At 39.4% G+C, this 22,578-nt stretch overlaps 2 protein-coding genes across 2 annotated transcripts; one reads left to right on the top strand and one right to left on the bottom strand.

Moving 5' to 3' along the window:
• Positions 1-277: 277 nt before the first annotated feature.
• On the top strand, positions 278-8,515 carry cox7a2l (cytochrome c oxidase subunit 7A2 like). Its single transcript, XM_085360904.1, has 3 exons — positions 278-427; positions 6,329-6,463; positions 8,199-8,515. Exons 1-3 carry the CDS (start codon positions 356-358, stop codon positions 8,337-8,339), a joined length of 348 nt encoding a protein of 115 aa, XP_085217030.1. The 5' UTR covers positions 278-355; the 3' UTR covers positions 8,340-8,515.
• Positions 8,516-18,611: 10,096 nt separating this feature from the next.
• Positions 18,612-22,405, bottom strand: pigf (phosphatidylinositol glycan anchor biosynthesis, class F). The gene is made up of 5 exons (XM_085360903.1): positions 22,086-22,405; positions 21,382-21,473; positions 20,964-21,080; positions 20,749-20,857; positions 18,612-18,913 (listed from the first exon to the last, which is right to left on the bottom strand). Exons 1-5 carry the CDS (start codon positions 22,311-22,313, stop codon positions 18,800-18,802), a joined length of 660 nt encoding a protein of 219 aa, XP_085217029.1. The 5' UTR covers positions 22,314-22,405; the 3' UTR covers positions 18,612-18,799.
• Between the last annotated feature and the right edge of the window lie 173 nt (positions 22,406-22,578).

The raw sequence follows: 22,578 nt of genomic DNA, 5'->3' as shown, positions 1-22,578 counted from the left end.
AAGTTTATTATCAGAAAAGGTACTTAATAATTTTATTATTCTATCTGAAGTTTGAATCAGTAAGTCGAAATAGAAATAGAAATTGAGATTGGCTTCCACCCCCTTTTCGTGTACTATTTTCATTTTTTTTTTTTCCGTTGTTTGAACTCCTGGTGACATTTTGTTGTCCACACTTTGCATTTAACTGTACGCGTACGCTTCCGGTCGCCCTCCGTTTTGGTTCGACTTTTAAACAGGCAGTGTTGGGTCAGCTAACTGTTGCGTCACTTTCCCTCGAAGGTCCCAACAGGACGGTCCTTACCGGTGGATTTCTTTAGTACATAACACCTCGTCCCGGTCCTCCTTCAGAAGAAAAATGTACTACAAGTTCAGTGGTTTCACCCAGAAACTAACGGGCTCTGCTCCTGCAACCGCCTACAACCCTCAGGTGAGTGCCGGAAGCGGGATGGCTGTAAGAGAGCGTGTGGATAACCGCCGGGGTTGACCTTGATGTAGCACTCGACTGTAGTAACGAGGGCTTAAAGCTCAGCTGGAGAGCTTTAGAGTCGGTGAAGCCAAACATATGCCCGCTTTAAAGCCTAAACACCAGTTTCCTGTTTGATCACACGATAGTTAGACGCGTAGTCTTGATCTGGATTTCATTTTAAAGGTCTTGGAAGCTCTTTAGACAAATATCAAAAAGGTTGTGGCCTTTCTTTTCCATTTCTTTGCACAATGTAATTCGCTTCCCCCGCCTCATCACGTCCTTATCACGGAACCTTTATTTAACCTTTAGCCTGAACGGTCAATTCCAATCTGTGGATCTGGCCTTGGTGTGACTCTACAGGCAATTTCGAAATTGAATGGCCTCGGTGGCAGGTGTGCTTGATGTGACCTTTATTATGGCTCCCCCGTGGGTCCCTTACACGGTGGTGGTGCTCTGATAGGGGGTTAAATTACCTCGAAGCTCCTTTGTCTCTGTTTAAAAGTCATGTCGTCGTTTGCTAGGAGAAAATTGAGCTTTAATTTAAATATGTACTTACTGAAAAGCTTGTTTACCTCCAGTCCACCGGTGTGTTATTATCCCTCTCACCGTCACATGTGCTTGTAAAACTTGGTGTAGTTTTTAATGTTCAGAAAGGAGCTTAAAATCTTAATTTACCTCCTTCACTATATCCATGAATCCTTTGTGGTCTTCCCCTCTGATAGCTTGACAGCTCCACCTTCAACATCCTTGGTCCAATACATTGTCTCTACACATCTCCAAACCACTTCAGCCTTGCCTCTCCAACTTTCTTCAGATCTGAGCATTTCTAATCCCGTCTATGATGGTCACAACCAGTGAATATCTTAGTATTTCCAGCACTGCCCCGTCTTTTTGTCAGTGCCACAGTCTCCAACCCCTACATCACAGAAGGTCTCACTACAATCTCGTAGACCTTCCCTTTTCACTCTTGCTGCCTGTCTTTCTGTCCCGATACTCCTCTCCACCCACTCTTCCCTGCCTGCAACCTCTTCTTTAGTTCTCTTATGCACTGTCTGTTTCTTTGAATGGTTGACCCCATGTGTTTAAACTCATCTGCCACCACCTCCTCTGCTTACATGTTTACTGTTACTGGGGATTTATGCTTTAGTGGGAAGTTTACGCCCTAACCTACGTCATACTCCGACGTGCACGTCTGCTACTTTTTTCTCTTCGGGTTTTTAATTTATCAAGATAATAACAATCATTATCTCACTATAGGGAGTAATAATTATAAGAGGCTGGGATCTGATATAAAACACTGGTACAGGATCACTTGGTAATTAACACATAATTAACCGGCACAAGCTTAAAGGCTGGCAGTGACACTGACCACTCGTGTGGGCTATGTTTTACAAAGCAGAAGTCTAAATTGGGGTTACACTTGCCTCCCTCTTATCACGCACACACGTCCTCCCTATAAATTCAGCTTTTGCATCCCAGTGACCATTCAAATGAATTTTAATTTAGATGATGCTTAAAAATAACCCAGCAATATAGGAAATAGTTTCAAAACAAATACCACACAGAGTTTGCTAAATTACATCAAGAAAGTACATTCACGCAAAGCTCCATTTGGCCATCCCAGCATGCCACCTATTATGTGCCAGCAAGGGCACCGAACCCTGCAGAGCGCAGGCAGCATACGAGGCGTCAGATACAACACTCGCTTTCTATGAGCTGATAATCAACAGCAGCAGGTGGTAGAGATTTTCTGATGAACTTTAATTTCATCTTTTTACAGCATAATTGTATTTGCAGACACCAAATATTACAGTGGCTTTTCCATTTTCATACAGCCAAATGTGATATTAAAAAAATATGTTTGCCAGTGTTGTTTTTACACCCAGTATTCACACGCAGGCACAGTTGTGCTGGTGATGGGTGTTTCTATTATGTCCCACCGATTTGTGAGGCTAAATAATAAAAACACATCTGTTAAATAATGCACATCGTATGCTACGTCCAAAAATGACATTACAGCTGAATCAACACCTTTCAAGCACAGAGTATTACAGCCTTCAGTCTGGAGTGTGCTCATAAAAGTGCTTTCACTTTTTATTGCATCAGTATTAATAAGCCTGTACACTTCTTGAGTTTACTTTAAATTACTTCTGTAATAAATTACTTCTGCTTTGTTCATATGGATCAAATGCACACTTACAGCTAACAGTGAAGGAGTGTCTGGGGTGCACCTGAAACGCAATTTATGGTTCAGTGTGGGTGGCACGTTCGCAGTCTGTCTGCCTGCAGCAGATTCTGTTGTCAGATGGTGTGTGTGTGTGTGTGTGTGTGTGTGTGTGCGCCACTGTTGTTATCAGTCAACCAGCCGCAGAGAGGAGCAAAGTTAAAACATAAAAAAAGAGCTGAAGTGAAACGCTGTTAAAAACAATCAAGTGTCCACAGCAGCCACTGTCTTTGCTCTTTATTATGTATAAGTTAAGTCAGAACTTTTCTTTTTAGTAGTTCTCCTAGTGGCAAATAAGCAGGTCTGTGGTGCCCCTCCCCTGTGTGTACACACACTGATACAAATCAAATCAAAAGCCACATACAGCAGTATACACTGGCTTATTCTTCAAATCTGGACCAAAAGTAAATTGCCTTCACTTCTAGCAAAAGCTTAACTTCCTCTTTCACTGTTAAAATCAAATCAAAATGTTTTTTATTTAGCTAATTTGAGCCAAATTGATTTCTGTTTTCAATTACAAATGAAAGAGGTGGTTAAAACAATAACAATCCACTTAAAGATCAAACAGTTCTTCGCAGAAAAACAAAAATCCATCTCATATTCTCTAGATCTGTTTTTCTTGGCTAACCTGGGAACACTTCAATAACTCCGGGATGTGCTTCGAATTAGTTCAGCAGTGATGATTAAAATTTTAAAAGGCGACGAGTCAGTTTCGCTTTCAGTCTCGTCCATTTTGTTTCTCTCAAACGACTGCAAACCGTAGTGAGCATAGGGTAAGATTATCGTTTTATCAGATAGAAAGCCTTCCTAATCCCTTATCAAACCTTTGTCAGTGTGTTGTTCAACCCGATGAAGCGAATCCACACATTTAATTGAAGGTGTTCATTCTGTTTGTCTCATTAATGGTGTTTCTAGCACCATCGTCATTTTTTTCTTCTTCTTCTTTATCCAGATACCTGTAGTGTCAGAAGATTGGTGAATACAAAATAGTTGGAGATTACTTAAAGATTTCTAAGGAGCTTATTGGTTGTTTCTTACTAAATCCAGGCGTTTTATATACTTTAATTGTACACTGGAGAAGTCACTTGTTACAGCAGCACAAGACACAGGAAGCAAAAGTAAACTCGAGATCTATTAGGGAAAAAATAAGAAAAACGGTGTTTAAAAAAACAAAAAGATGCCAAAAATGTCCTTTTTCTAGTCAAATCTTAGCCTTTACTAATGAGAAAACTCTAAACTAGAACAACTCAAACAGAAAAAGGTTTAGACTACTTAATGTTGTAATAAACAAGCCCGAAAATGTCATATAACATTTAAAGTCTTTCAGCATAGCAGTGTAAAGATTGATCGACAGCATAAAAACGTGAATTGTGGAGTACAGATCCCTCTGTTAGAGATGTGTTGACAGCAGTAAAAGTTTCCCTCCACACAAATCATAAATAAACTAAATCATGTTTAAACACAGCAACAAGTGTTCAAGAACATTTGGCCCTACTGCGTTTCCCTGCTTTTTATGTTTACGGAGTCTTAATTTCCCAGCCTCTTATGTTGGTTAGCAAATGTTAACATTTAAAATTTGAAATTCATGTGGCTTGCACAAATGCTTAGTGATATGTACTATTACTAAAACAAAACTGATGACCGTTGTACTAAGGCATTGTGATATAACCGGTATATGAAGTATATGTATTTCTGGTATAATCCATAAACATGACTTCCTGCTGTGAACACATTTAGTAATGACCTCTGTTTAAAAGTTAAAGTAAAAATAATCATCTTTCACTGCCTCTGCATTTTTATATGTCAGATTTAATTTACCCACTCCTACACCATCTGCCTCCACACACTCTTAACAAGCTAATGGGTGTCCCACTAACTTTGAACAACCAAGAGAAGCTTCTTCCAAATGAGAGGATACTGAGGTGTATTTTTTAAAATGTATATGTGCACAGCAATGTTCCTGTGGTTTATTTATTTACAGTGTGTACTGTCGGGGAAAAATAGGACAGCTTGAGGTTTGAGTCTAAGAATTTTGAGATTAGTTTTGAAAACACTCGACCTTTACACTGGTCTAAACATGCTGTTTATAGCTGGGTATCTTCTTTTTCCTGCTCTAAGTCGATGCGATGTTATTGACAGTTGATAATATAATATGGTCATGAGGTAAACGGCTCTGATTGTTTTCAGAGGGCAGCTGATTTAAAGATAAGGAGAAAAGAGTCAAACAGATTATTTTAGTTCAGGGCAGATAAACATGTGGGCTGGGGGTCAGAGCTGGACCACCAAAGTCCAAAGTGTCCCCTTTGACCCCCAGAATAGCTGGAAATTGATGACATGCACAGTATTTCTAGGTTTTGTTTTCTTTCCACTGTGATCTGTAAATTATAGCAAACATGAAAGGATAATTGAGTGACATCTCAGGTTATTCATATTCTTTTTTGCATATTGATTGCGCTTTAAATAAGAAAGATAATTGAATAGTTACACTTTGTTTATAAAAAATGAGGTAAAAGGTGTGTTTCATCTGAGCTTCCAGGTTCAGCGTTTTTAAAATCTTGGCTAATCAGAAGTTTTTATGCATCTCGGGGTTTAGATCGAGGATGGTTTTGAAGCTACTCTCTTTTATGAGACAGTTTAGAATCTCTAGGTTCAAAATATCCATAAATGATAAGGCTGTTGTTATTTGAAGAGATAACAATGAACTGTTTTATACAGAAATAAGCTTAAATGCCTTTTGTTTATAAAGCTGAACCGCTGCTGGAAATGATCTGTATTAATCTAAAGGGGCACTTAAAGCGTCTCACATGAGGAGATACAATTTGCAGAATGAAATCGATCATGCACTCATTTAATCTGCTGTATTTATGTAGGAGCACTCTGCTCAGTCAAGTGTCTACAAAAGACTGTGGACTATTTTTACTTAATATACAGAAGATCGATATGAAGAGGTGTCCTGGTTTATTGTTGTTAATATTAAAAGACATCCCAGTGTGTCATTAGTCTTGTAGCTAGCCAGTCCCCTAATATTTGAACAGTTCAGAAAACCTTCTGATTTATACTAAGTTAGTTTCTTCTACATTAAGCTGTGTTCAAATGCCATTTAACATTCATGCTAGCTGGGCCAAACCTGTAAAATAAATAACAATAAATAAGCTTTTGCAGGATGCAAAGACGCTAATGTCTTGAGACTGTAGGTTCAGAGATTTGATCGAAGAGTGCTGGACTGCATCAAACTGGAGGAAACAAGATTGTTCTCTCACATAAAAAATAAAATTGCCTCTGGTGCCTGATGATGCTGAGGTTGGCTGATTGCCTCTCATCCCTTTCTCTCCCTGGTGATTTCCTTTTAATTGATTTATTTGTCTATTTTTATTTTTATTTTACATTCTGTTCTTGGTTTTTGTTTTTTGTTTTTTTTAAGTCTGTCAAGGTCTTGTACCCTCAGGATTGGATTGGGTGGCGGGGAAGTAGAGATGGTTATGCAAGGGGTAAATGTTAAAAATGAAGTTTCTGTTTAAAATCTTAGTTGATAGATAGATAGGCAGGAGAGAGGATGTTACATTCACTCTGACACTTTCATTAGATTTTTATTTCGTGCATTATTGTGACCAGCATGTTGTTTCTCTTCATCTTTTCAGGGACTGAGATCCGGTTTGCCAGCTGAGTCTCCAACCATGATCTTTGCTACACCCACAAAGGTGGTGTCAGAAGCAGGGGCCACAGCGGAGTACATGGGAGCAAACAAGGTTCCCGACCTCCAGAAATTTTTCCAGGTAACGCAGAGCTCAGACTGAATAAGGCGCCAGTTTGACCAAGAAGCAGCGAGGGTTCACGACCTGCTAGCTTCATCAGTCGAAGCAGTGAAGGCTGATTAGTAGAAGTTAATAAGTGATATTTATTTCACAATTCTTAATGGCCCTTTGCCACTTCCAACCCCACCACCACCAGTAGCAACCACACAAGTTGCATTAATAGGAATAAGAGAGGCGAACTCTGAACAGAGCAATCACTCAAATAAGTGGAAATCACAGTATTGGCTGCTGAACGTGTTTTCTCTTTTAGATTAATTAACGAAATTGTTTAAGAGCGACACTAGTACAAAAGAGAAGAATAAAAAAATAAATCACCTTTCAAAGGAAGCTGATTTAAATATTGATTGGAACTAAAACAACCATTTTAATTACAGCTTTAAATACATTATTTTTGCAGTCAAAAGTCTTCAGTGGTGAATTTTCAAAGTTTATACAAAAATACATTCAGTTAACTTGATATTTTAAGCTAGTATCAGACTACACAGTGTGTATATATAATATATATTAGTTTGTGTCATATTAGAGTCTCAAAAGAACACGTTTCACAACAATCAAACATGAAAAATGTAATTGGGATGTAAACTCTCATTGTCTTCAGGAAAAGGATGTAAATGGCTAATGGCAAAGGAAGCAACGGATCACAGTGGCGGTCTTGTTACTTAGTTTATAAGCTCCACCTAACTACACCATCAGCATCAGGCCTTCTTTATATTTGTACATGGCTAAAATAGCTGTGCGCATTTTGATCAAATTCAGAGGCAATAAATCCAAGTCTAACAGGCTTGTCTTTCAGATGCAGCTCCATTTTTCATCAGTGGCACGCATGATAAAATCAAATGTCAGGCTGCGATGGTGGCTGTAGCTCAGGAGGAAGAGCAGGTCGATTGATATTTGATATACATCTCCTCTGTCCAAAGTGTCCTCAAATCCCAGATTGCAACTGTGTTACAGTAATGCATAGAATAAAGTGCTGTATGGATGATTGGTTTAAAGGGGCTTATAGTGTAAAGCACTTTGAGTGCTCAACAAGCATAGAAAGTGCTATTTAAATACCAGTCCATTTGCAGTTCACCATCCATTTCTGTTCCCAACCTAAAGCACCCAAACCCGATGCACTGCATTGTCCGGGCTGAACCGTGATTGAGGTCATGTGTTTGCAGTTACATGCAATCTGTTTGCGATACTGCAGTGATGAACTGCAATCAATTTCCAATCTTCTGCTGTTTGCATGCACAGACATTCACATTAAGTATTTATATTCGGAGTCCAGACCGAATCTTATAGACTTGAAACAGAAATTCCTTCACAAATGGTGTCAAGAGTCAAGTCCTCTATCGCTAATAGATGCATTAGACAAGCTGCGTTCATCAGAGCAGGCTGATTCTGACTCGTTGGCAGTCTTTATAAATTAGCAGTGTTTTTTGCAAACCTTTGCCAATCTGTCTGTGAGTAATTGCAGTCAGACTGCAACTATTTGGAGACAGGCTGCCTGTAACCAGGTGACCTGTACCTTGCAGTGGAGAGTTTCTCTGACCTACCTGAGTCATAGGGAGGTTATGTACTACTTTTACTCTGATGTAATTGAGTCATGTGACTGTAAAGATGATGACGACGCTCTGTATTTGCTGCGATTAACATCATAAATTAATTCTGATTTTCTTTTTTTCTTGCCCCTCCCTGTTTCCTCTTATTTCAGACGTCAGACGGTATCCCCGTTCATTTGAAGCGCGGTTATCCCGACAGGCTACTGTACCGCACCACTATGGCTCTCACTATAGGAGGCGTTGCCTACTGTCTGGTGGCGCTCTACATCGCAGCCCAGCCCAACAGAAAGTGACCAACACAACTGCCATCTTCCTTTCGCTGCTCCCGTTAACTACCATTCACAGCATTCATTTATCGGCCCTCGCTATACCAACTCTTGGGACTCTTCTTAGATGATCTTCATCAAGCCACTGAAAACTATTTTAATGTCTTTCTTCTTTGAAAGAAAAAAAAAGATGTCTGATTTAATAAAATTTCAGGAAGAAAGAAGTTAAAAGATGCCATACTTGAAGTCTTTTTTTTCCATTAATCCTGTATCAGCTGGTGTCTCACTGGAACGTAAAGCCATCTATAGGCTAACAGGTCCGTCTTCTCTTTCAGAGAAAAAGCAAAGCTCTTTCTCACAGCTTTCAAATGGCTTGCCGTAGTGCGGCGATGTATGTGCGAGAGCGAGTGAGCACGATGGAGACACCCTGTGTGGAGCATAGCTGCTGCTCACTTGGCTTAAGTTCTGTCTCATACAGAATTTGTATGTGTGGGCCCTGGTGTGATGTCAGATGCTCCTCGCCAGCTCATCTGACAATCATCTCAGTGTCTGCCTTTTCTCTCTTGTCTTGATGTGTAGCGTATGTCTGGTTTTCTTTTACAGATACTTTTATTCGAGTTTTCAGAATCAAAGAGAGGAAAAGGTCTGATTTTTGACAGTAATGTGACATGCCATCTTATGCACCACCTCTGTTTTATCGCAGTTTCTTTCTTTACTCTGGTTATCATATGTTGATCTGACAAAAAAAACGATTTGCTGCTTGGGTACTGAAGTTATTTCCTTAGTATATCTCACATTATCAGCCTAAACAATGACCTAAGAATCTTAAAAAGAAAGGCCCCCTAACTCAAGGAATGAAACATTGTTTTGTTATAACTTGGCAAATACCCAATTTTAAATTGTCCTTAGATACTTTATTAGCAGCCTGTTGCAAAAACACATTTATTCCCATGTCTTTAGTTGAATCCAGCATAAAATGGTGTGCTTGCATCAATGAGTTAAAAGGGCTGTGAGCTGAAAAGAAATATCCGATTATATCTCAGCCTCGTGTGCAATGTGTCATTTAAAAAAAAAAAAAAAAAAAAAACAGAAGAAGCTGAACAAGTGGAGGTCAAGACCCTTGAAAATAGAAGGAAAAAAAAATCCTGCAAAGATGTGACACAGGACCTGAGAAATGTACCTGGTCCATCTACTGTTCACTGAATCCTTGTCTGAAATGGTGTTAAGGATGAGAAATGGGGAGAAAAGGCTGAAACATGCCAAATTACACAAGAACTGAACTGAAACTCAGTGGTAGCAGCTCTTATGGAGTGATAAATCCATTTGACATTTTTGGTTCAAATTATCAGTATGAATAGAGGAGGCCAGGAAAGGGTTAAAACGGCAACTATTTCCCATTTTACTAGCAAAAACTTGAATAAAACAATGGGTGGCTCAGGACTTTTGCACGGTACTGTATTTTAAAAATATTGGTGATTTTAAAAAAAATGTGGGGGGGGGGGAAGCAGAACTAGCATGATCATCTCTGGATGCCACCATAGAAGCCCCACCCATCTGTTATTCAAACCTTGTGTTTACAAAGGACGGCCAATCAGAAGAAAGCTGCCTTAAACAGAGAGAGAGGGTTTGTTTCAGACAGGATGAACTGAAGGGCTGCATCAAGTATAAGAAAAATGAGGATTATTTTGTATTGTAACTCACGAAAAGCTATTCTACCAAAGCAGCATATTTGTTTCCTTTTAAACAATCAAACTGTGTCTACTACAGTGCTTCAGTAAATGTATTGGATTTCTGTACAGGTGTGCACACACAAGCTGGTTAATTATCCCAAACACCAGAACGAGAGGAAATGAGTTGTCACTGACGGTGCTGGTAGTGCCAGATGGTTTGAGTTTCTCTGAAACTACCAATCTCCCAGGATTTGCTGGCATGGGTTTTACTTCTTTTTTTTTTTCTTCTTCTTTTTTTTTGTTAAATGCTGTCCCTTGATGACCAATTGGAGCTGACAGAAAGTAGACGCTAACTTTGGTGAGCAGAAAAGTATCTCAAAATGAAAATTGTGTTCAGCGGCAGAAGGCCGTGCTGGGCTCCCCTCCTGTCGGCCGCAAAGACAAATGTGAGGCTGCAGTGGGCACAGGCTCACCAAAAGTGGCCAGCTGAAGACTGGGAAAATGTAGTCTGGTCCGATGAAGCTCAACTTCTGCTGAGGAACACAGATGGTGAGGCCAGAATTTTGTACTGGCTGTATGAATCCACAGACCCAACCTGCCTCATGTCAAAAGTTTAAACTAGCTGTGGTGTGGGGATAGTTTTCTTGGCACGGATTAAGCCTCTTAATATGAATCGAACTGACTATTCCTCCTTACCGTCTGCACCCCTTTTATGGCTAAAATGTTTCTAATGGCTGCTTGAAGCGTGGTAACCAAAGCATTAGACATCTCAGAGAAATGATGTGGTAGAGTGAAGCAATATCTCCTCTTAATCCATGCCACCAAGAAGTGAAGCAGCTCGAATTGCAATGGAAGGCACGGTGTGTTCCTAATAAGGTGCTCAGTTACTGTGCATATAAGATTTTATATACAGATCCTATTTTGCTCTTGAGATGAATACAGTTTTTCCTTTTTTTTTTTTTTTTTCTTTTTTTTTTTTTAAATGACATCAGAAACAGCAGTATGCGACATTACGTGATGGCAGAGCTTCAGTTCATCCTTTGTCATTTTTTTTTTTTTTTTTTTTTTTTTTTAATAAATAGGACAGGGGGAATGAATGAGAGAGAGAGGGGGAGAGAAAGAAAGAAAACCAAAGGGGAGAAGAGACGGTGAGAAGGGGGGGGAAGAGAGACAAAAAAAAACAAAAAAAAAAAAAAAACTCCTGGGTCACCTGTATGGAGAAAAAACAAACAAACAAACAGAGGAGACAGCAAACAACAAAGAGCAACATAATAATAGAGAAAACAAAGCACCATCACAATAAACTAGCTAGTCATAGATATCAGTATTTACTAAGTAATAAACGATATTGTGCAGCACGCAAGATAGACAGCGCACAGTGTGCTTTGAGGCAGCAGCCAAGAAAGCTTTAGTCCGCGTCTGTGAATACCCATGTGTGCATACCTGTGTGGATACAGTTTTTCCATTATATTTTTTTATAATTGAAGTTGCAGTTCAGTAGTTTTTAGGAGTGTTTGTCTGCAGCCATATCTATGTGATGGCTTTTCCCACTGGCAGGCAAAAGCAATTTAAAGTTTATCGAAACTTATTTCTCTAGCAGTCTTTGTCATTGTGAATAAAATCAAGAAATAAAATCAAGTCAAAAATCTGGGAAAAAATCCTCCATCCTTTTGGATTCCAGCAGACTTTTGCTTCTTGTTTCCGAAAACCAATATCATTTGGCATTATTAGCCTGTCTGTTTTTATATATTTTATACCAAATAAAAATTTCCATCAGAATTATATTCCTTTCCAGTCTCAATGATGTAATCCCTGATCTTGAGACATCAGAGGAAGTTTTTCTCTTCCAAGAATGTAAGTGCAGTGAAAGTGTTTAAAAACCGCAAGCCATTATCATCCGCTATAGTGCAGTAAGCTGTTATGACTTGATGTGCCTTTTCCCTCTGATTGTGTAGCAAGAGTTGGGGTTCACATTATGCTTGTGAGGCTGCACTCCCACAGCTTGTAGCCTCCTCCAGATTTTTTTTCCTCTGCTTTTAAAGAAAACGTGGCTATTTCAGCCCAGAGTGATCAAGGCCACCTGACCTCAATCTGTTCAGTTTTTGTGGTTTGTCACTGCCGAAGAGAAAAGCAGAATCAGATTGAAGTGAATATATCTGATATCCAGACCATCGCCGAAGATAACGGGATACCAAGTGTAAGCTAATGTCTGATTGCAACTAGTGATTAAAGTAGACTTAATTGGCTCATTTCCAGCTTCAAATTTTTAATTTTTGGACCCAGCAGCTTTGCATAATTTACAGCATTAAATGTGCTTTAGTGAAGGTCCTCAGTTCATGCTCTGCTCTTTTCCTTTTAACGCCACCTTCACTTTAAGCCAAATTTCTTCTGGCAGGCAGCTCCTCACAACTCACAAACAGGTTTTAACAGTTCTCGCTGACCTCATCAAGAGCCAAGGACTTAAAAAAATATTCTGAAACAGCATTTATAACCATTGAAAGTTTGATGTTTTAGCTCCCATGCACTTGTACATGAGCTCTTTTTGTTTTTCTTTATACCTCTCCCATGTTTGATATGAGCACCCAGTATTGTAACAGTATATATATACAGGGCTTGACAAATTTATTAGACCAGCACTCAATGTAGGGTTGTGTAGTGGTCTAATATTGTGTAAATACATCATCATCATGTTCACAGGAGCATTAATTTAGTAGTAAATTTAAAAAAAAAAAAAATGTTTCTTTGAGGTTTAAGTTACCAGAATGCACAAGCTCTTTAATCAGAATGCAGAATGTCAGATATAGTTATTGTTGTTTTTCATGAGTTTTAAAATTCACTGTTTGGCAAAAAAGTAGAAATAAAATAGTGAAGCATGTTATTATTTTAGTGATTAAGATGCGAAATTACAGTTATTTACTTGCAATCCTGGACAGAAAAAATTGTTATAGTGGTTGAATGTTATGCTTGATTAATTTCTGGCTTTTTGTGGAAGTCAAGTGCGCTGGCTCTAATTTGTCTATAAAAATGTGAATTCAATTTAAAAATCCCTCCCTCCTGTTCAAAAAGGAACTCGCTAAAAAGGAAAGAATCTCTAAGACACAAAATGTTCTCACAGTGTGATCAAGTATGCCTTGTAGTCATCCACCGACACGGGTAATTACAAAATGTGCCGAAGAAGAGGCAAAAAATAAAAGCTGATCGTAACAGATGTGAGGAATCTCAAGATTTTAGGTACTAGAAACAGAAAGAAGGCCGCTGGGGATTGTCATGCAGAGATAACATGCTTCTAGATCTGTCTGAGAAGTTATCCAGAATGAAAACAAGGAGACGATCGAACGAGCAAGACTTAAAGGAAAAAAAGCTGCTAAAAAGCCCTTATTGAGGACTGCAGAAATCCTGGGAGTGCAAACACTGAACTGGAAAAAGTTCAAATGAGTCCAAGATTGAACTCTTCACTCAGCATTGTTGCGCTTATGTCAGCAGAACAGCTGGAGACCGATTTGATGCTACATCCATTACACCCACAATGCAACAAAGTGGAGATCCCATTATGGCATGGAGTTCCATTTGTGGAGATGGTGTGGGCAAGTGAAAATCAACAGTATGATGAACAGGAAGGTGTACCAGAACAATCAGGACTGACACTGACTGGTTATGTGCTCATATAACAAGTAAGTAAAATGTATTTATAGAGCATTTTTCATAGATAAAAATCACCAAGTGCTTAACAATAAAACCAGAAATATAAATAAACTAAAATTATAAAACAATGAAAAAAATAATTAAAAGCTCATTTTTATAGAAATGTCTTCAGCTGCTTTTTAAAAGAGTCAGTGTAGTCTACACAACGTAAACACAACGGAAGAGAAATCCACAGCCTTGGTGCCAGTGCCTGAAAAGCCTGATCCCCACGTGTTTTGAACATAGTACATGGGACCAACAGTAACTTCTGACCTGAAGACCTAAGTGCTCAGGAAGAAGCCTGAGGTTTCAACAGGTCAGAGATATACTGGGGAGCTTTACCATGTAGAGCTCTAAAAGTTAAAACTAAAATGTTAAAATGAAACCAATGAAGAGAAGCCAAAACTGGAGTAATAAGTGACGTCTTGTTAGTGCCAGTTAAAAGTCTTGCCCCAGCATCCTGTACAGTATGAAGGCGATCCAAAGCTGATTTGTTGAAACAAGTAAAAAGACCATTACAATAATCCAAACCAGGAGAAATAAAAGCATGAATAATCATCTCAAGTTCTGCCTTTGACACCAGTAGTCTGAGTTTAGAAATGTTTCTTAGATGATAAAACCAGTTGGCAATGATGCCGAACATCCTTCAAAATGTGCAGAGACTCTGACCAAGAAAGAGGATTCTGGAGTACTAATGGAGTGGCCAAGTCAAAGTCCAGACTTGAATCCTATTGAACAAATTTGGCATTTAGTGGGTTTAAAGATAGATCGCACAAAAGTTTCATCCCAAGCTATTTCAAGAACTTTAACAAACAACATTTAACATTGAAAAGCAAGAATTTAAAGTCTCACAAATAACAATAAGAATATAATTTTATAATTATAATTTTTAGTTTTAAAGTAGTTTTTGGCAGATTTCTAAAATATTTCTGTTAACAGGTGGTCAGATAAATTTGTTAAGCACCCTGCATGTTAGAAAATAAGGAAAAGGATGATTTATCCCCCATTTAATTATACTATGCAATCTTCTGGATGGCTGGCTTCAGACTGGGTGATGTTTAACAGGAAGGCTCTCCAAAAACAGCGCTGCCTATTTTTTTGGCTTGCCACCATTTAAAGCAATTAGAGACCTGAAGTGGGTGTATGAGTAAGACTCTCAATAAAAACAAATGAGAAAAAAAGTTTTTCACTGGTTATAAATGCCAAATTTAAACAGCGAAATTAGATGAGGTCATTAGGATACATCCTCGGGGTACCAAAAAGTATCTCAAACTAAATTTCATGGAAATGCATCGAATAGCTGTTGAGATCAAATCTAAACCAAAACAGTGGACTAACCATTAAGTCAGCAGAGAGCCTAACATGGCTAACAAATCTAATAAAAAATAAATCTCCTGCTCAGGCATCCTCTTTCCGGCCACTTTCTTTTAGTCACTATCATCCCCTTGTTTCTCTAAAAGCATATTCATCATGCGGAGCTCTTTTTAAGAGAGTCATCTCACGTCTTGTTTTGATTTGTACCTGCTTTTTATCAAGGAATCCTTCAGCATCCCCTCTTGCATCATGATAGCCCACTTGAACTCTCCTCAGTAACAACAGACCCTTTGTTGTCGCCCTTGGAGTAGATAGAAGAGACACAAGAGCTCTGCAATAACATATGTGCGACACACCGCTCTAACTGTTAATGAAGAGCACACCGGAGTGTGAATAGAAGAAATTGGGGGAAAACGAGAAACAAAACGCAGGAAGAAAGTGGGACGTGAGGAGCAAGAGACTGAGTGTAAGAAGAAGGGTGTTAAATGACGCGTGGGTGTGACTCATCGGGAGAAAATTGAAATCTGAATCCCTCTTTGAAGGAGCTGTTTACATGTGGAACTTGACTATCATGTCATGCTATCTTTTTATTTTATCAGGAGTTAAGTAGGCATAAAATTCTCTGTGATTAATAAGCCTTTTTTTTCTTCTGACGGGGTATATTTCAAAACATCAATCCGCCAGCCTACTTTAAACCAAGCCATCAATCACAGCAGAGCATCCCTGCGGCTGATCCAGTCTAGAACTGATCCATTATTACCTCTCAAGAGCTGCATCGCCAGGATGGATAAAATCAATTTTCTTTTAAATAAAGGTAAATAATTTCTACTGCATGAGAAAGAAAACACTAGCCTTTTTATTATTTAATTGCATTACTTGTCTTACTACCGTGTTTGTAAATTCCCGGCACATCAGGCAGTAACACTCAGCTGGTACACTTTGCCAGTACTGGGTTTGTACCCCCTTTGCCTTCAGATCTACCTTAACTCTTTGTGGCACTGATTCAACAAGGTGCTGAAAACATTCCTTGGAGGTTTTGGTCCATATTGGGATGATACTATCAAACAGACCAGGCAATATTTTTAGTCTTCTGTTGTCTAATTTTGGTGAGCCAGCGTGAATTGTTGCGTCAGTTTCCTGTTCTTAGCTAACAGAAGTGGCACCTGCCGTGGTCTCCTGCTTCTAGTTTCAATGTGTTATGCATTCAGAGATGCTTTTCTGTGTACCTTGTTTGCAACAAGTGGTTGTTATTTGAGTTACTGTGGCCTTCCTGTCAGGTTGAAGTAGTCTGGGCATTCTCCTCTGATCTCTCAATATGGCATTTTTACCCAGATACCTGTCACTCGCTGGATATTTGCTCTTTTTGGAATATTTGTGTAAAATCGTGAGATGGTTGTGTGGGAAAATCCCAGTAAACAGCCACTAACATGGCAATAACAACCATACCACATTCAAACGCTTAAATCACGTCTTGTCTAGATGCCTAAATGCAGTGAGTTTCTGCCATGCGACTAGTTTATTAAATATTTATAATAATGAGAAGTTAATACACATTCTTAAATTTGGTATAATTTATGAATCCAATATTCACTCGGCTGTGAATACTGGTGTTTGAGTGGTATCCACCATCTCCTGAGAAAAATCTCCCTTTCATTAATAAGATGTTTGACTTTCTTGCTGAAGCAGGTGAAAAAGAGACAAATTGAGGGGCACTTTAAGAGCAATCTCCTCTTTAAAGGCCAGTGGCTTACTTCACAATTTTAAACACAGTGATCCAGATCAGCACCCAAATTTAATGTATTCTTCCTTAGCCTGTTCAAGAGTCATCTCAGCTCCTAGCTTGGCAGAGAGTTATGAGACACAGCCTTACATTTAATGTGCAGGCTGTCAAACCAAGATGATCTAAAAAAAAAAAAATGTTCAAAGGCTGCACAGAACGGCATGTAGAGATGTGTTTTAATTCGGTGTGCTGTCAGCAGCATGAGGAATCTTAAAAATACTACTCTTAAAAATACTCATTCTGGCAGGCTGGATTTGGGGTAACACCAGAGAGAGAGAGCAGAGGACCCGGCTGGTTTCAGTCTGCTACTCTCTTTCAGCAAAGCAGAAACATAACAGTTCTGCAAATACATGCATACCACAGCCGCCCTGGAGAAAAAGGCTGAGGAGAGAGGACGGGCAGAGAGGACAAATTACCTCTCCTCACAATGCCCCGCTACAATAGAGCTGCCTGAGAACAAATAATGAATAAATAAAGTTCTCTGAGATTGAATGTGGGGAACAATTTGTGAAGCAGCAGCTTTTGTGTGTGTGTGTGTGTGTGTGTGTGTGCGTGAATGAAGGGCCTTGTGCTTGTCTCACAGATTGAAAAGGCCACAGATGACTGAGCACACGAACAAAGCAACTTCAACCAGATTTCAGTCCTCAGAGTAAATAGACTACACCTGCAAAATAACCCTCAAAGGACTCAAAAACATATCTAATCGTAGCTTTTTTTTAAAGACTTAGCGTTTTAATACAATGCACAAGGTCAGCGTGATACCTGTTTGATCATACCTTATGCTCTTCCAAAGCCCTCCTCTCCAACTCCCCTGCTCTCCACATGTAATGACGCATCAGAAGTGAAGTGTAAAATTTAAAAAAACAGAAAAGAAAAGAAAAGCATGGAGCACAAAGGGTAATAGAGTTAACAGCATGAGGTCAGATTGAGTTTCATCAAAGAGAGAAAGGGAAAGATTGATGCTGTAAGCATATGTAGACTTTCAAAGACTTTCCTCTGCTCCATCTTTCATCTGTTTCCTTCAGGCTGTTTTTTCCCTGGCAACAAGGAAGGAGTTCAAGCACAGGGCTATTGGGCAGCTTTGCTTCTGATTTTTTTACTGAAACTTTCCAGCACAAAATGCTCAAACAGCAAAGATAACCGACAATTTCTTCCGCTTTTTTAATTTTAAATCTTGGCCATAATTACTTGTGTATACCAATCATTCGGACAATTTGCAAGGAACATCACTCATTTACCTTTCAGTTTCACATTCCGTTCTGGAAAATGTACATTTCATTGCGGTGACTGGGTGCAAGGGAGGACTAAGAGATGTGGTGCGGCGTGAAAGGAGGGAAATTAATGTCCTCGAAATGAAAGTGAATCAATATGGTTGCCCAAGGATGTGAAAAAGGTGGAATGGGAGCTGGGGAGGCGGAGAGGGTGTTGAAATAGAGTTGGAGCGAGATTAATGGTCGTTTAAAAAGGAACAGTATTCATCAGCAGTTGGCTTCAGGTGCAGAATAGCGTCTGTGTGTGTGTGAGAGAGAGAATGGAAGCCAACTCTGCAGCAGGTTTACATTTTCTCTTTAATTTTCTAACTTCCTCTCATGACTCTCTCAACAAATGGCCATCCAACCATAATACTGATTACTTTGCATTTCACTGCAAATGAGCCTCAGTCTGTTGCTTTCATTAAAACTCTCCTCACCTTCACATAAACACACGCACACAGGTGGCGAACCAACAGCACCACCTGCAGGTTTTTCAGAAACACACATACTGACGTCAAGGAGCTTTAATCGCCCAATTTCACAAGTAAATACACATTGTTAACGAAGAAAATATTTTATTACGTTTAAAAATGTTCCGTTTCAGCCATCACATGTACAAAATAATACCTCTGAGCTTTTACAAAACTGCCTCACAACCCTACAGGCTGCAAAGGGGGTGAATGCTCCCAAATAAATAATAAAAAGTGAGAGAAATTCAGCAGGATCAGGAGTCACGCCATCGTGGATACATTCGCATAAGCACAGGCATAATACACGTGTGTCTGACTATCACTTGCACTTGTATGTGAGCTGTTTGCGGTGATAATGGATCCACGCTGGAGCTGCAACCAGCCCGGTCAGGTAGCCAAACAAAGAGCCCAAACTGCAGGAAACAGGCCAGACCTACAAAAAAAGAAGTAGTAGAGAAGTGAGCATGATTGTTGACTAAAAGCTTGACACTGGTCCGATACATCAAAGAGAAGCTGAACTATTAGTCTGTCAATTTGAGTTACACCCCAATTACCTCTGCATTTTCCCTCAGTCATTTTACACAGAATTCCCTGTGCAATTATAACTTTAATGTGTTCCATTTTCCATTAAACAAAACAAAACAATCTAATTCATTATTCATTGGCTGATTACTCTGTCCAGTGCTTAGAAAAATCATCGTGGAGAATTTGGAAGTTAAGAACTTAAATCAGCTACAAAAAAAATGTGTAATTTACACCAGTTTTTTTTTCACTCTGACAGCTACCACACCAGCTTCATGCAGGTTAGTGCCCAGTATCATCCTGTGGCACACTTGTGTTATATCACCATAGCAACCTATCACTTCATTCATGCTTTTGAAAGACAATCTTCACTTCTGTCGCTACAGAGCATCAGCCTGATGTTGCTGCTATTAATACATGTGTATTCCAATTTTTTCCTGTTGTTTTCTCTTCCTTGTTTCCCTTCTACAACACTTTTGCTACTCACCAACTAACAAAGCAGAAAAGTACCCATTTAAGGTCATTTTAAAGGTACTTTTAATGGAATAATGAAATCACAAGGACATCCACCTCCTCCATTCATCAAAATGAAACCAGTAATTTACTTTAATTTAAGTCCGTGCAGTTAAGAGGCCTTTGTGAATCCAATAGTAATTTGAGAAAACCTCAAAAAAAAAAAATCTAAGAGAGGCTTCGCGGGTAATATGGTTTAAATGGTCGTGTTAGTTCCCTGGTCTTAAGAGCAAAAACTGCACTGTGGATAGAGAATATTTCCACATACAGTAGATTAGAGGTTTAGTCAGACTCTCTCTTCCAAAGTAAGCAATATTCATGTTATTTGCAAAAAAAAAATTAAAATTGACATTTGATTCTCCGTGCTGTAGTGGTTAACAAATTAAACCAGGGATGGAAAAGATCCCTGGTTTCAGACCAGAAGACACAAACCCAATCTCAGGGTCACAAGCTCAGATAAATGTGTAGGTTGTGACAGGAAGGGCATCTGGCACAAATTCTGTGCCAAATTAAACATTTAGATCCATCTGCTGCGTCGACACTTGGGGAAAGAAAAAGTACTGAATGTACCTTCATTGCCAACTAATTTGCTTACGAAGTGCCACAGCCAGACTACTGACTGAGCCACTTCTTGTGTTATTTTGATCTAAATGATATGAATGTGTGTAGAGGAAATATCAGGAACCCTTTTATTAAACTGTAGCATGTAATTTAATGAAAAACAAGCCTAAACATAAAAAAGTCACATGCTACAGGTCATATTTAATTGATATGGGTGCTGACTGAGGCTCCCAAGCAATGATGTCTGATTATGGCAAAATGCCTTGACTCCTTTCTCTTAGTGCCTCTTCTTTGTTTCCTACACTGATATCTCTGGTTGGAGAGACAAGAACATACAAACTGACAAAGGACCAGTGAGATATAAAATACTCTTCGGAGTAAAGGTAACAATTAAAGTCTCTCTTTTGGTATCTTTCATAAAAGTTATAAAAGCACACAAACGTGCATTTGCTATAAAATCGAAGCAGTGTTCAAGAACTACACGTCCATCAGAAGACAATGTCAGCACAACTTTTAATTGCTGAAAATTTTTTGAACCAGGTTTAAACGTGGACTATAAGCCGACCGAGTACTCAAAGTCAAAATGTTTGCTGGGTTAGGTCACAGACTGTATAAGACCTAATGTGAGGATACAAATCCATGAGTATACGCTTTGTCCATGCATAGAATTACCTGCCAGGGCCTATCCCAGTCCAGAGGTATGGGGAATGCTCCAACCCAGGCTCCAACAAGTGTGCAGGCCACAGTGATCTGCAGGCAGGTGTCCCACACAGACATAGCTCTGGAGCCGGAGACAAAGAAAAAGCAAGAACAGTTACTATCTTCGACACAGAGACATGTGAAAAGCCAGGAGGAAAGAAAGAGAAGGAAAATGATTTCAGCCTTACCCATGGCGACTGAAGACTCGTATCCAGGCCTGGACGTTGGGGCCGAGGACACAAAGACACCTCAGCGTGGTTAACGAAGTCAGCAACACAGCAAGGGAGAATGTTTCTAAGGCAGATCTGTAAGAAATGATAGGTTCACGGTATCAACGACAACTGCAATAAGAGAGTTATTGACAGTTTTGTAGAAAAAGAATTTTTAAAACGCACATAAAAAGCAAGCAGAGACAAAGTAAAACACTTGACTTTGTATAAGTGACAGAATCCTTTCAGGGTTTGAAGATTTCTGTAGTTGCCAGCTGTTTTCATTCATTTATGTGTGATCCTTCCATGGATCCTCAGTTTATTGTGTATTACTGTCGTGATCGCTACTCTCTGCGTCTCTCTTTATCAACCTCTGTTTCACAAAACAATAACTCACTCAATCAGTGGAGCTCCGTATAAAACGACAACAGTGTGGAAGAACAGGCACGACAGGAAGAAGTACAGGCAGGAGCGAAGCAACCTCGACAGCTGCAGAAAAAAAAAACAGCGAGAAAACAGTCAAACTTTTAAGATCCAGATATAAAAAGATCACTTCCTGGGGAAAAAAATATATTGGTTTGATGAACATGCAAGAGTCAAGTATTCACATTAATTTATATACAAATAAGTCAAGATGTTTTTCTTTTTTTTGGAAAGGCAACTTCAATTTTACTTGCCATACCCTGTCCTGATTACTGCCAGACCTGTTGAATTAAAACATCACTTGAACAGAGCCTGTTGACAAAGTGAAGTAGTCTAAGAGGAACACATTACACCACAATCCACAAACAAAGACTGGGCAATAATAGCATCCATGGAAGAGATCCGAGGACAAAACCACTGCTGGTCTCATATTTGCCAAACAGCATCTTATTCATCCCCTAAGAATTTTGGGGAAATATTCTGTGGGCTAGCAAGACAAAATTTGAATGGGGCAATTAGTGTTTCACACAGTGCCAGGTCGGTTTGGAAAGCTTTTCCCCCTTAACAAATGAAACCCTCATTTAAAAACTGCATTTATTGTACTTTTAAAAAAAATAATAAAACAGCCCATGTGGCACTGCGGGCATTAATCCATCGTTATTAAAGCGTTATCAGCACCTTGTATCCCAGCGTGTGCTTCTTGGCGGGCGGTGTGATCCCGAGCAGCCAGAACACGGCCACGCTGACCGCGGTGACCGCAGCGGACACCGAGTAGAGCCACAGCAGGTGTGTGCCGTACACCGAGAAGCCCGGTAGGAGCACAGCAGGTAGCACCGTCGCCATGAACACCGAAGCGGCGATGATAGCGTGAGTGGACGCCATGGCTCTGATTTCATGGTCCCACATTGTGAAGGCTGTACCGAACTACAGCAGGACACCGACAAATTGAACACAAAACACTTTAAACCTCAACGTAACGCTGGAATTGTAGCACAGGTAACATCCATAGATGAATCGCTTGACCTTGTTTCCGTAAACATGGAACCAAGCTCACTTCCGCTTTCACTTCAAAATAAAAGTGCAATACTTCTTCCTTGTAGATGAGGCAAGACAAAGTTCAATAAATGTAAATTATAGTTTTAACAACTTTAAATATATTACAGACAGTCAT

Source organism: Diplotaxodon limnothrissa, linkage group LG8, assembly GCF_057381915.1.
Source record: "Diplotaxodon limnothrissa isolate DT_005_m linkage group LG8, D_limnothrissa_male_GT1.1, whole genome shotgun sequence".
Classification (NCBI taxonomy): Eukaryota; Metazoa; Chordata; class Actinopteri; order Cichliformes; family Cichlidae; genus Diplotaxodon; species Diplotaxodon limnothrissa.
Note: the sequence above shows the minus strand (reverse complement) of the source record. Positions and strands in the feature narration are given on the sequence as shown.

Excerpts from the sequence above, each read along its gene's own strand:
- cox7a2l (XM_085360904.1), top strand. The coding sequence starts at position 356 with ATGTACTACAAGTTCAGTGGTTTCACCCAGAAACTAACGGGCTCTGCT. Across the intron at positions 428-6,328 it reads CAACCGCCTACAACCCTCAG|GGACTGAGATCCGGTTTGCC; the intron begins GTGAGTGCCGGA and ends TCATCTTTTCAG. Across the intron at positions 6,464-8,198 it reads ACCTCCAGAAATTTTTCCAG|ACGTCAGACGGTATCCCCGT; the intron begins GTAACGCAGAGC and ends CTCTTATTTCAG.
- pigf (XM_085360903.1), bottom strand. The coding sequence starts at position 22,313 with ATGTGGGACCATGAAATCAGAGCCATGGCGTCCACTCACGCTATCATC. Across the intron at positions 21,474-22,085 it reads AGCACACGCTGGGATACAAG|CTGTCGAGGTTGCTTCGCTC; the intron begins GTGCTGATAACG and ends TTTTTTCTGCAG. Across the intron at positions 20,858-20,963 it reads CGAGTCTTCAGTCGCCATGG|AGCTATGTCTGTGTGGGACA; the intron begins GTAAGGCTGAAA and ends CTCCGGCTCCAG.